The following is a 14,460-nucleotide window of genomic DNA, read 5'->3' as shown; positions in this document are numbered from 1 at the left end:
AGAATACAAAGGGAGAAAGCATGTTATAATGCTAAACGGAAACAGGTTTTACAAATACCTAGATATCACCCTCCCTTGCTAATGGTTATTTTATATCTAATAGAAGGTCTCATAGGCTTACATAGGCGGCCCCATACCTCTGGTATTTAGCAGAAGTGGATCACATCAAATTCTGCACAAGCTCTCAGCATACGAATGTTCTCCAAGTGTGTGTGATCATGCCTACACAGTACATTATTAAATGTGCCAATATCAGAGGTGGCCACAGCTGTATATGTGTTATGGCTAGAACGTGCGCTGATCAGTTAGAACAACAACCCCAGTGTCTAAGATAACTTTGACGGTCTCAGCTCACACTGTATAGACTAAACTATCGAAGCAGCTTAGAAATGCAGCAAAGCAAGTTATTCTCATGTGAAGCAAAATACTCAGTGTTCTCTTAACACCAGCGCAAGTGCGTGTCGTGTGCAAAGCAGAGCAGGAAAGTAAAAATGGTGTTTAAACTTCTAATAAGCTCATGTCAACTTAACACTGTGTAAATGTACGGGTCATCCTCACGACAACAGCTCAGTGCCAAGCTGCCCAAGGGTGAGCGCGGGTTATACAGTACGTTTATTCACCCGCCCCGATGGGAGTGGCAGGTTCTGCCGGGCTAGGGCCTGCTTTAGCCAACCAGAAATTGCCGGTCCCAACAGTTGGTAGCTGGGTACGGTCCTAGTCGTACACTTTGATGAAGCCAGCAGGATCTGGTAATTGTCTCGTCAAGGTGACCACTAATTTGCATTTCTCTGCACTAAGCTCTGGAACGATCTGCCACACTCACTGAGCTCCAGCAAATCATGTGGAGTGTTTTGTAAGGAGCTAAAACCATGGCTGTTCCCATCTTCCCTTTAATTAGTAAGGTCTGGCGTATCTATCCTGTGCTGAGGAGCTGGGTAGCGCTTTGAAACCTTTCTGGTAGCCATACACTTTATAAGTCAATTCATTTTAATATTTAAAATGACAATTATTAGGGAACACTCTTTTGAGCCCCTCCCTAGTTACGATTTGGCAGACATCAAAAAACCAAGTTTGTTACTTAAATTGTCTTTGCCAAATCTTAAAATGGGATTGGCAGGCACATAAACATTATTTTGTGCTTGCAAACCCTTTGATTTTGAATGAAAAAATGGCTTCTTACATTAAACAGCAAGTTTGTCTTCATAAGCATATCAGGTCACCCATGAAAAATAAATGCAGACATGTCTCCCTTTTTGAGAGGCTCCAACGCTATTCTCTTTTAATGCCTAGAGAAATGACCGAATATAGGAAGTGCTTAATTTGTGCCAGTGGTGGCGATGTCTGATTGTCCATCTTTGCAGCTTTAGGTGACCTGGAATAGTCTAAACTGCACAGTTTTAGGAGTGTGATGAGGACTGGATAACATCTTGTATGTCGTACAGAGACAGCTCAGGCTCTCACTATGACCTGTGCCAAGCCGATTGCCCGCAGGGTTCTCAGAGGCAAAGCACCTCTCAAACAGCTGGCTGCCAAGGCTGCCCACATGAGTGCTACCTCTACCGGGTAGGGACATTGGCTCTCCACCAGATCCACCATGACCAGAAGGACCTGAATACATCCAGTGGTACAGACATACAGCAGCACTGGCAGGGGCAGTGGGTGATGCCTCCTGAGAAATACCTAGGACCCTGGCACCCACTTTCTATCAATAAAGCACTTATTACAGGATGTCCCTTTAGCAGACCCCACCTACAGCTTTTCACTGGCTTGTTGCCCATGAAATGATTTCACAGTCTGCCTTTTTTGTCCTGATGAACACAGGTTCATTCTTCATTCTTCCCATGCAAACCCAAAGGAATATGGCTAATGAGGAACATATAAATAAATCATTTAGGGGCATATTATCAAGATGTGCGTTAAAACACGCACATCCCACATTTCCCTATCGCCTGATTTTATCGCCGTGATAGCGCGTTATTATCAACGCACACCACGTAGGCGATATTAAATCCGGCGACAGTCGGCAATAGGGAACATTAGCGCATGAAAACAAGCGCTGTTGTCACGCACTAATGTGTGACTTTGATAATATGGGGGGGTGGATTCAGCTTTATGATCCACACCCCCATGTTATCAATGCCTAACACCTGATCAGAGCAGGCGTTGGGAGACCTACGATAAACGAGTTTATCGCAGGTCCCCTTCTCCCAACGCCTGCCTTGATAATAGGGTGTTACCACCTCAAACCACATTCTAGACGTGGTTGGACGTGGGAACGCCCACCCTGCATCCCATTAGCGGTATCTATCGCCCCCAGCGCGAGGGCGATAGATGAAGTCAAGAATACATCTCTAAATCCGGTTACAGATGTATTGAGAATAGTGCGATAAAAAAAATGCGTTAGCTAACGCATTTATCCCGGGCTTGATAATATGCCCCTTCGTTTTAGGGACGTTGCAGGGAAGGGACACATTAAAATGATTTATGAACAATAAGGCCATCAAGTTAAAACCCCTAGAACAGGTGCTAATTACATCATAAAAGATTTATTTTATATGATTTTCCGTCTCAGAAAACTCCCTCCTTTAACTTTATAAAGTGCTGAGTAATAAATTGTGCGAGTCGGTTAGCCTTGTATGGCATCTGTGATTTCTCAGATAAACACAGTTTCCTCCTTCTCATACAGGCCCAAAGAAAAATGTCTTACCAAAAACATATAAATGGGTCATTACGTTTTTGGAGAAAGTACAGAGCAGGGCGGCATTCTTTAAAATGGTAGCGTCGTAATAGAGGTAAAACATGTCTTGATCATTGATCCTTATAAAAGCCACAAAATAGGAATGGGTGGAGATCAGACTTCTCAGAGCTAGTATTGCATGGGCAGGTTACTAGTTAAAAAAATCCTCTCCCAGGGTAAACCCAACATCAAAGGAATTAAGGGGCATATTAGCAAGAACTTTGTTAAAATTATCGCCGTTTTAGCGGCAGGAAACTGCCGCTGAAACAGCGTTGGGCTTGATAATATGCTCATGAGAATTCCAATAGAAGCCCTGGTTAGATGTCCTGCACATCTAACCTGGGCTTCTATTGGAATTCTATAACGCATATTAGCAAGCCCATTATCGCCGTTATGCGGCAGTTTCCTGCCGCTAAAATGATGATAATTTTAACGAGGTTCTTGCTAATATGCCCCTAAATTCCTTCGGAGCCTCATCAACATAAATCTATGCTGTGGATTCCGAACCCTTTCCAGATAAGAGTGCTCTCCCTTTGTTATAGGTGGGGTCAATTGGTTAACATTGCTGATACTTTCATTTCTTTCATAATCTGCCTTGGATACAAAATCTCACTTTTACTCTCATTTTCAAGAACTTCCAGCAAGAACTAGGGTTAGTGAATGGTTTGGCTAGTCCCAAAGAAGTCAGAGTGGTCTTTATATACTGCAAAACATGTGATTTGTGTACATTATACAGTTGCAAACACTTTTTTATTATATCTTGGTTAGATTAACCATAGCCCTTCTCCAAATTGAATGCCATAGCAGGATGGGTGCAAGTCTTATGGTATCAGTCACATGTGTTAACCAAAGTACTAGTGGACAAATATAATTGGAGCAAGAATCAGGAAGGGATACAACCTTCTGAAAGAAGCTATCTTCTAACTCTTGGAGAGAGTTTGTACCCTGTAACCCTGCCCCATATGTCGCGGCGGATATGGTATTAGCACTATAAACCTTTTTTATGGTGTCTATAGGTTTTGATCCCAATTTGTTTATGAACTTTAAAAAGGGCTGCCATACTTCTCTCCATTACTAGAGCCCTGTTTCCCACCATGTTTAACCAGGACTGTTTTAGCGAACCATACCCTTAGATAGGGAAAGGTATCCACCACACATTCAGTCTTCGTCTCCCTATATAAAAGGATGGCACTCTTTTGGAGGCTGGCACCTATGTTATTAATACAAAAGATTTAGATTAGTTTACCCTCAAATCCAATGTTTTCATAAAATTCACGTAAGCCGCTATAAGGCGTTGTAAAGCCACCCCAGTTCTAGCTATTAAACCGAATCGTATGCGTAAGCCAATATCAGGATTGTGTATGTGTTAAAAGTTAAAAGATGGGACATCTTGTGTAGATCCTACGAGTGCGGCCTCAACCCCATTTGTATAGATTGAGAATAATAAGGGGCAAGGACGCAACCTTGCCCCTTGTGGTCTAGAAGGTTCGTGTGCATTCCCCATATTTACCATAATGCACGTCACTTGGGAATACAACTGGCAGATCAAATAAGCTATTATTGCATGAATAACCATTGCTTTTATTAAACTCCACAATTTAGGATGGCTCACACAGTTGAACACATCCTTGAAGGCCATGAAGGTCTGATCATCCTTTGCAGTAGTCTGGCTCAAATTCAGGCACTGCTCTATTGTCCCTCTACCTCTTTGTAAGCTATACTGTGCTGGAATTAGGATGTTTTCCTCCGTTGCACACTCTTCTGGCCTGTTTAACAGTCGGCAGCCACTCAACTTCGAGGGAATTTCCAAAAGTGAGATAGGTCTATAATTCTGCGGTTCTGGAATTTGGAACAATTATGCCAGTTTTCCAGGAGGCTAGTGGACCGGACTTAGAAATAGCGTTAAATACATTGGTTAGGATTGGGCCCAGAGGTCTTGGTGTTCTAGAAAAATATCGATAGGAAACCCATCCGGGCCAGGCGCCTTGGCGCTACTGCACTTACGCAACCAGTTTATTACTTCTTCCAGATTGAAAAGCAAGTGCTCCATTGGGACGGACACTGCTATAACTGGGTCATTTGGGGATTCACTCTTTGCCCCAAAAATGTGTGCAGAGTGGGCCTCCCAGTTATCCTCGCTGACATGTATGTCCAATGTTTTCTCATTATTATTGTTGAAAAATGGAGCATTTATTACTTTCCAGAATTCCCTCCTATTTTTAGTGATTGCTGCTTGATCCAAATTTTCCCAAGTGGCTTCTCTTGAACCCCTTTCCGTCGATCTCCGATCTGTCTTATATACTTTGTGCAGTGGCTTTATGTGGACCGTATCTCTTGGTTGCGCTCTGAGAGCCCACAGCAGATCTTTTAGGGATTTTGAGCAAGCTTGATCAAACCATCCGTTTACCGGGGTCCGCATTGGGAGTTTTATAATGCGTAAAAGCAAGTTTAATTTCTCCAAGTAATTGCAAAAAACTAGTGGCAATGGGTCAGGGCATGGCTGGAGATCCAGACACTTTAATACCTTCTCCAACTTATTAAATAAAATCTGTGGGACTACTTTTATCTTGTCAATGTTGTCCCATTTTTTAATTGGTAGCCATTCATTCTGGGCAAAATTGGCATTGGTTCCTTTACTGTTGCCGATGTAATGGCCCCATCAGCAAAAAAAGAATTGCAAAGTCATAGAAGTTGGAAAATAAAGCGTCCATTCGGGTAATCCTACCTAGGAGGTGTTCAGATGCTACTACACTCATACTCATTCCGTATAAAGGTCTTTATGAAGCCTTCCTTGTGTGGATCTACCTTATTAACTATTTCCAAATTCTGGAGGATAACATCAGATTCAGGCTATTGCCTTTTTCGTAATGAATCAAGGGTGTTGACTATTTCCCCCCCAGGATGTTGGTTCGTCATCTTTTGATTACCAATTTTGAGTGATCGCCTTTTAGGCTGGCCGGGTTGTAAACTCCCCCAAAGATGCCCGGCTTAGATTGTGGGCCCAGCCCAGCATCCTCCGGGTGATACCAGGCATGGATGGGCATGTCCTTGACCTGGGATTTGCATGGGCACGTCCCCTTGTGCATCCCATGTCGCGGGTAGGTGTCACGCTTATGAGTGTGTCCTGCTGCAGGGGAAGATGGGAACTGTAGTCTCCCAGCGCAGCACAGTCTCCTTAATATGTGATCATAAACACATGCCTGTTATAATTTTAAATATATATGAACCACTTCATATGCGACAAAACAATAAATCTGTCAGTGCAAAACGTCTTTCAAATGAGAAATCAGAGAATTTTGTGTGGGACATGTGATAGTAAAGTATCAACTTCAGACCTGTGCTCTGTTTGCGTGGCATTTTATGTGACATTGCAGAGCTGTGCCTGAATAGCACATGCATGTATCTAGGATGTGAAACAGTATGTTATGGTTGACTGTATCGAAGGCTGCAAAGCTGTCAAGCAGTGTCAAGAGTAAGTGATAAAGAGACATTGTTGACTACTTGCTGAGCAGCAGGTATGATTTGTTGCAAAGTGGTGTGATACGGGGGCGTACAGCATGGTTTTCTTTGCTATGGCGTAGTCTACTTTACATGACAAAAGCTATGGTTTCACTGTTTACTTCTGTATCTGTTTCTTAGGCTCCCAGTTCCTTCTGCAGCGAGAGCTGCCTCCCTGGGTTCAGACAGTCTGTGAGGAAAGGCTGGCCTGTCTGCTGCTTTGACTGTGTTTCCTGCTCTGCTGGTGAGATTTCAAATGAAATTGGTGAGTATCCTTCAAGTCTGATCCGCATACGTCACTAGTGCTCCTAGAAGCGGGACTTGGTTGTGTTTTTAAAAATACCAAACACTGCAAATCTAAGACTCAAGCAGACCATTACTATCTGTTGTTATGAAAACTACGACTTAGGAATAGTTCTACAAGGGTTATTTTCCTACACATTTCACAGAATATACAAGACACTTTAATTTCTGCCCCCAGACCCATTTTCAATACATTGATGAAATAGAGTTATTGCTCTTGGGTGACTAACACTCCCCATTCTGGGATCAAGGGCACCGTAGTAACATAAACACAGATATTAAGTTGTGCACAGTTTCACACACACACACACAATGCACTCCGAAGAATAGACACTATAACACTATAAATAAAAGCGTGTATTATCAATCAGTCAATCAGGTGCTTTGTAAAGCATGACTACTCACCCATAATGATCTCAAGGTGCTAGGAGGAGGGGACTGCTGATCCGTGGAAGGTACTGAGGTTCAAGCAAAGAGACAGCTCTTGAGGTCCTTCCTGAATCAAGGCAGTGATCGTGATTGCCTCAGGTGTATAGGCAGAGTGTTCCAGGTCTTTGCTGTGAGTTAGGAGAAGGATCTTACTCAAGTTATGGTCTTGTGGATTCACTGATTGCTAGCGTGTGTGTTGGACCCCTGAGGCGTGAGCCGGGGGAGAACGTATTTTAACTGTGTGCATTTTCTAATTCGTTTCCAAACCTTCGTTATTATTTGTTTTTAAAAAACCTACCTGACCAGGGATCCTATTGACACTCGTCACTGCCCCCAGCGCAGCAGAGTCAGTGCTGACGCTGTGCGAGGCAGGGCTTGGAGGACATCTTGGGAGGAATTTGGGTTGGCGCCCGAGTTGTTGCTTGCCTCCCACCCGCATCTAAACCTGGATAAAAGTATGTTGTCATCCCGTCCGCCCAGCGGGCGCGCCGGCGGCACGCCGAAGGCGCGCCAAAGGCAAGCCCGTCTGCGCCCGTCTGCGCCCGTCTGCGCCCGTCTGCGCCCGTCTGCGCCCGTCTGCGCCCGTCCGCGACCGGACGGGACCAGGGGCCACGACCCCTGTCCGTTTGCCTGGTTCTCATATAAGGTATAATTCTAACGACCTGTTTGCCTTGAGACCCTTGGTAAAAAAGGAATGTGATCATGTACATCATCCTTTAAATCTTCCTTCCCAGTGCCGACACTGTGATCTTTTCCCAAGAGGCATTACAACAATTGAGCATCAGGAACCTTTTAAAATGTTTCTTTTAAATTGTAGATCGCTGCCCAAGCATCAAACTAAAATTTCCCTACTACTCGAAGAGCTCAATCCGGATGTAGCCTTTTTCACGGAGACGTGGCTAACCGCGTCGTCTATACCTGACCTTGTCCAAGCATTACCTCAGGGATATCAAATAGCTAGAACAGACCGTACCTCAGGAAAGGGAGGAGGCTTAGCTATAGTGTTTAAAGATAGTTACACCTGCCGATGTAATTCCACCTCTATTCTGGATTGTGAAAGCGTGTCGTTTAGCTTGGAACTATCCCCAAATATAAACTTCACTGGAGTTCTGGCTTACCGCCCTCCTGGCTCGGTCAGACAGTTTCTAGACTCTGTGCCCTCAACAATTGCAGATCTGGCCATTACATTGGCCAATTTCACGCTGTTAGGTGATTTAAATATGCACTTTGAAGATACCGCTGACCTTGCCGCCCAAGAATTAATTTCCGGCTTATCTGCACTACAGCTAATCCAACTTGTCTCCTCTCCTACACATATGAAAGGACATCTATTGGACCCGGTATTTAGTAATTGCCCAGGTCTAGTGATAGAGCCCTCTATAACTCTTCCATGGACTGATCATAAACTCATCCCGCTAATTTGGGGTATCCCAAAATCGCCTGCTCTTTTGACAGGCTCTCGAGAGGCACGAGACTGGCCCAAACTATCAACTGATGAGTGGGTTCAGGAGCTTCAAGCCACAATTCCTCCGATTAATACTGATCCCACAGTAGCTAATGACACCTTTAATAGTTGGATAACTCAGTCACTTGACACTATTCTCCCAGTAAAAAAATCGCGGAATAAGAGATCCAGAACGTCGGCCCCCTGGTACACTATGGAACTTAGGGAGATCAAACGCAAGTGCAAGAGGTTGGAGAGAAAATGGCGTTTGGGCTACGTAGATCTGGACAAAGCTGTATACAGAAAATCCATTAGAGATTATAAGCTAGCGATTAAGAAAGCTCAATCTCAGCATTACACACAACAGATTAAGAATGCTAGGTCCAACTCGAAGGAAATATATAGGATAATAAAAAATCTCACTGTCCTTCCCCAGCCTCCTATAAACAACGACGACTTACAAGTTCGCTGTAATGAGCTGGCAGATTATTTCTTTAACAAAATAGATTGTATTTATTCTACCTTTCCAGTCACTCAATCAAAGAACTCAATAATTACCTCTGGTTACCCCAGACATGATGTGATAAACAATATATCACCTGTGCTGGAGAATTTTCCTCTGCTGCAGTCGGACCTATTATCCATTCTAATGACCCAGGTAAAATCGGGTTCCCCCGGCGATCCGGCCCCTCCTCGCTTCTTAAGAACTGTTAGTGAGACTATCCTTCCGGTTATGCTGAAGGTACTTAATGCCTCAATATCTACCAAGACAGTTCCCGCTAAGTGGAAAAAAGCCAGGGTGAAGGCACTTGCTAAGAAGCCTAATGTGAGCATTAATAATTTTAATAACTATCGTCCAATCTCTCTGCTCCCCTGGGCTAGTAAGTTACTAGAAAAATATATCAACAACCTTCTGACCACTTTCTTGGAGGATAACAGTCTCCTTGATCCCTCGCAGACTGGCATCTTGGATCGGGGAGGATCGGTGGCAGTCATCCTCCTCGATCTAAGTGCCACCTTTGATACTGTAAATCATACACTCTTGATACAGCGCCTCCGGGAGATTGGGATACAAGGAGGAGCATTGGAGTGGATCTGTTCATTTCTATCTGGCAGAAAATTCCAGGTCTTTGAGGGAGCGACCACTTCCACAAGCAGGTCCTTAGACTGTGGAGTCCCACAGGGCTCCTCACTAAGCCCGACGTTATTTAACGTCTATATGAGACCGCTGGCTGGGGTCGTCCGTCCGTATGGTATTAAGATCGTGACCTACGCGGACGACACCCAGCTGGTGGTCTCTCTTACGCGGGCTGGGGCCCCTGTGGGCACAGCAGACTTGATGGGATGCCTGAGCGAGGTCAGTAGGTGGATGACCCTGTCTTGTCTCAAACTTAATGGAGACAAGACAGAGGTCATGATGTTGGGATATCTAGCTCCATCTACAATTGACCAGATCTGGCCAGCCTGCTCAGGCACTCCCCCAGTCTCCAGGGATGCCATCAAGAGCCTGGGTGTCTGGTTGGATAAGTCTTTGACGTTTGACCATCAGGCTGCTGTACTATCTGCCACTTGTTTCGGCCTCATTAGAATGTTGAATAAGATCCTTCCGTTGTTACCTTTTGAGGCAAGACAAATTGTGGTCCAGGGATTAATTCTCTCGAGGTTAGACTTCGGAAATGCGCTCTATCTTGAGGCCCCAGATGGCACATTAAAAAAGCTACAAATAATCCAAAATTGTGCGGCTCGGACATTGCTTCAAATCCCTCGGAGGACCTCTGTAAAAGCTGGACTGATAAGACTGCATTGGCTTCCGGTGAGGGAAAGGATCAGTTTCAAATCTCTCTGTTTTGCCCACCAATCTTTCTGGGAATCCGGTCCATTAATTATTCGCCCTTTAATAACTCCCTATGTACCCAGCAGACAGCTTAGGTCCACCAATGCTCTACTTGCCGGTGTGCCAAAGATCAAACGGTCTAGATCAGGAGGTCGGTCTTTTTCCCTGAATGCGGCCAAGTTGTGGAACAGTCTGCCTTTCTACCTAAGGTCCAATTCGGACCTTACTTCTTTTAGGAAGCAACTGAAAACTTTTTTGTTCAATAAATAGCTTGTTTCCTTTTGAGTTTAATGCCCCTCTGAGACTAATTGTTAGCAGTCAGCGCTAGGACGCCTCTGGGCAACTATCTGCGCTTTACAAAACTCATTTTCATTTCATTTCATTTCATTTCATGGGATGGTCGCCGGGACTAGTTGAGTGAAGCAGAGGTATCTGATGGGTGCGTGAAATGTGAGCTGGTGGTTAAGGTACACAGGTCATGCAGGGCTTTGTAGGCAAGAGTAAGGAGCGTGAAGGTGATTATTTTGTTTACTGGAAGATAGTGGAGCCATCCTGTGATGTGGCTGCAGCGGGGATGTCTGGAGGAGGCGTTCTGCATGTTCTGTAGTTTCTTGAGGAGTTCCTGCATGATGGCAGCATAGCATGCGTTGCCATAGCCAAGTCTGCTGCTGATGAGTACATGGGTGACTGTATTTCTGGACTCAGTGGGGATTCACTTGAAGATCTTTTGGAGCAGGCGTTGCATGTGGAAGCATGATGATAAGATGGCCTTGATCTTGTGGTTCATGGTAAGCATGGAATCCAGGATGATGCAGGGGTTTTGTGCGTGGTCTAAGAGTGTGGGATGGTTCCAAGTACTGTGAGGAATAAGGAGTTGTCCAAGGCAGAGGGGGTGGAACCAAGGATAAGCCTTTGGTCTTCTCTAAGTTGAGCTTGAAGCAGCTGTCCTTCATCCAGGTGGTGACAGCCTTCATCCCATAGTGGAAGTTGTTCTTGGTGACTGAGGTTTCATTGGTGAGGGAGAGCTGGATGTCATCAGCATAGGAGGTGATGTTGAGTCTGTGGTGTTGTGTGTCAATTTAGATACCCTTATATAGGTTACCTGATTTGTGCCTAATTTAGGCATAGAAATCCAACCCTTATTTAGGCTTCAGCCATGCGATCCATGTCACAACGAGTTCTTGGAAAACCAGACTCTTAAGCCTTTAGGATTTCCCCTGCTTGGTTTATTGATTTTCCAATTAGTCATTTATTATGCATGAACATCTATTCCTTAGGGGTATATTCATGACGTTCCTCTGCCTGACTTTGAAGTCAATACTGAAATTCCTAAACACCTTCAAGGTATAAATATCAGTAACTCAGTCGTGCTTTTACTCAGAGACCCCCTACTCATAATACTCCATAAGACATCTGGAGTGGGTAGGGATAATATCTAAGCATGGGCGGATTTTGCGAATTGGCAATCCGCAAACTTGCGTATTTACGGATTCGCAACCGCAAAATCCGCGAACTCTCGCGAATTTGCAGATTTTTTTTTTGTGTTCGCAAGGATTTCTGCCAGTTCGCGAGGGTTCTGTACCAGTTCGCAATTGCGAACTTACTTGTCGGCTCGCAACGGCCGCGACTATGTTGTTTCTACATCTGGTTCATCATCACAGGTTCACAGCACCCTCTGTTTCACCACTGCCACCCTCTGGTACACCCATGCCACCCTCAGGTACATCACTACCACCCTCTGGTTGGTTTATCACTGTAGATTATGGGGGTGAAAAAAAGCAAGCACAACTGCCCTGCTTCAACTGACATGAATTAATTTGGGGTTGATTAATGTGTCACTGAATTTAAACTTCCAGTCTGGCTGGCACCTGATTCCTTATCTGTAATTTGCTTTCTGTTGCAGTGCACTTTTTTTCACAGGACCTTTGTGGCCTATAGTTGCAAGTAGGCAACTGAACTCTGAAGGGGCCCCTCAGGAAGCACTACAGGGAATGGTTACTAATGATAAGATTGAACTTTTGCACATGTTGAGTGCTTTCAGTTTGTTCTGTAATTGCTTTCTGTTGCAGTGTAATTTTTTTAACAGGACCTTTGTTGTATACATGTAGCTATTCTCCGAGCCTGCTGTGAAGGTCAGAGCAGGGTCATAGAATAGTTGCAAGTAGGCAAATGACCTCTGAAGGGGCCCCTCAGGAAGCACTACAGGGAATGGTTACTAATGATAAGATTGAACTTTTGCACCTGCTGAGTGCTTTCATTTTTGCAAAAATCCAAATATCCAGCAGCATCCACAAAAAGTAATCCTTCCAGGTCAAGATCCAAATCAAAGTGACCAGCACATGAAGAAAGCACTGGGAGGAGCCTGGTGGACAGGAACAGGAAGTTGGAGACTGTGGGGCACTTCCTTCCTCCCACCCCCACCCCCCAAAATGGACTCCTTGCAAAGAAAAAGTGCAGGCAAATGTCAACCTGAGGAGTTATTCTGATAAAAATCATAATTTTCAAGGTTTATGCTGCCTGCTGGTGGATTTCTTGTGCGAAATTGCAAATTTTGCAATCTCGCAATTGCGAGATTGTCGCTGCCCGCCGCATCTACGTGTTCGCAAGTGTTTACTCCCGCGAAATTGTATAGTATTCTAGTTGGCAAGTGCGACCAAGCAAAAAATCCACTTCGCACGGATTTTACGAATTTTCGGCAAGTTCGCGAGAGTTCGCGGATTGCGAATTTACCAAAAATCCGCAAAATCCGCGAGCGGAACGGATTTTACGCCCATGCTTAATAATATCCGCCATAGCTGAGTAGGACGAAAATCCTATGTATTAGCTGTTTGGTTTGTTCAACGTTTAAGGATACAGTGTTCCAAAATATTGTGCACCTTATCTTTGTTTCCTTGAAACTTGCTCTGCATTTTTCATTAAACAATGTCCGTTAAAGGGGACACAAACACCAGAACCATTGGAGCTGTAATCGACCAAGTCGCAGCAGCTTTTAATTTTTCAGGTATTGATGAAACCAATGAGAATGCTATAAACATTCCTCCTAGTTTAAGGAGAGCCATCACTCTAAAACGTATAGAACATGGCCTAACACCAAGAGGTGGTAGAGCAGTTTTTGTGATAGAGGCACATGAATCTTATCAGACAGGGGTATTCTACTCATGGATAGTATTCCCAGAATCACATCCAGTAACACAGATGTTTCACTCCTACAAAGAAGATGATCCACCTGAGGAATATTTTCCATTCACGGTTGTTGAAATTCCTCTCACATACCAGGAGCATGAGCTCTGGTTTAAAGGCGCCCTAAAACATTTAAATCACATTACCAGACTCGATCCACTAGATAGACCAGGAGCAACATGGCTGATTTTAGCCGGTTACAAACCTCATCCTGACATTGAAGAAATGTCAAATGATTATTTACTCACTCAACTCAAACAGTTAATACAAATCTACAGACATTTGGTTCAGATTTTCACAGTACAACCACCAATAGCTATTTCAAAACAAACCTCCTACCAGGGGTATACGCAAAAAAACACTCCACAGACTTTACACACAGTCATGGATAAAATGCCCACAAAACGTGAACAAATTCCATTCTGGATAGCTCAAACAATTACTCAAATCGAAGCAGTATTTTCTAATACTAGCCCCTATGAGAAACACAGAATCCTAACAATCTGTTTACCAGTGGGGATCACACTACATCTGGAAGACTGCACCGTATGGGGCGCAGTCTTTTCTGCTATCTACACTAAAACACGTGGGGGTATATTATCTAGACAGGCAATAAAATTATCGCAGTTTTAGCGGCAGAAAACTGACGCTAAAATGGCGATAATGGGCTTGATGATATGCTCTATGGAATTCTGATTGAAGCCCATGTTAAATGTGAAGGACATCTAACATGGGCTTCAATTGGAATTCCATAGAGCATATTATCAAGCCCATTATCGCTGTTTTAGAGGCAGTTATCTGCCGCTAAAACGGCGATAATTTTATCGCCTGTCTTGATAATATACCCCCTGGTGTTCTGTCTCGTGCGGTAATACCTGATGTCCTTGAGCAGATTCAAAACAAATACGGGGCAGAGCCTGCTCTGAATTTAGGTATGAAGTTACTCAAAAATTTCTACCAGGTCTCAACAATAATATTATCTAACATTAAAGGAGAAGCAGAATCAGTGGCGATCCGCCACAAATTAAGTCAATT

The 14,460-nt window shown here is 44.1% G+C and overlaps 1 protein-coding gene across 1 annotated transcript in view; it reads left to right on the top strand.

The window, feature by feature from the left end:
- LOC144752000 (extracellular calcium-sensing receptor-like) overlaps positions 1-14,460 on the top strand; it is a 65,876-nt gene that overhangs the window by 27,399 nt on the left and 24,017 nt on the right. The window contains exon 4 of the mRNA XM_078639958.1: positions 6,377-6,500. Coding sequence (XP_078496084.1) covers positions 6,377-6,500 — 124 coding nt within the window. The remainder of the gene's footprint in view (positions 1-6,376; positions 6,501-14,460) is intronic.

This window comes from Lissotriton helveticus, chromosome 4_2 (genome assembly GCF_964261635.1).
Source record: "Lissotriton helveticus chromosome 4_2, aLisHel1.1, whole genome shotgun sequence".
NCBI lineage: Eukaryota > Metazoa > Chordata > Amphibia > Caudata > Salamandridae > Lissotriton > Lissotriton helveticus.
This window is presented reverse-complemented; position numbering and strand designations above follow the sequence as displayed.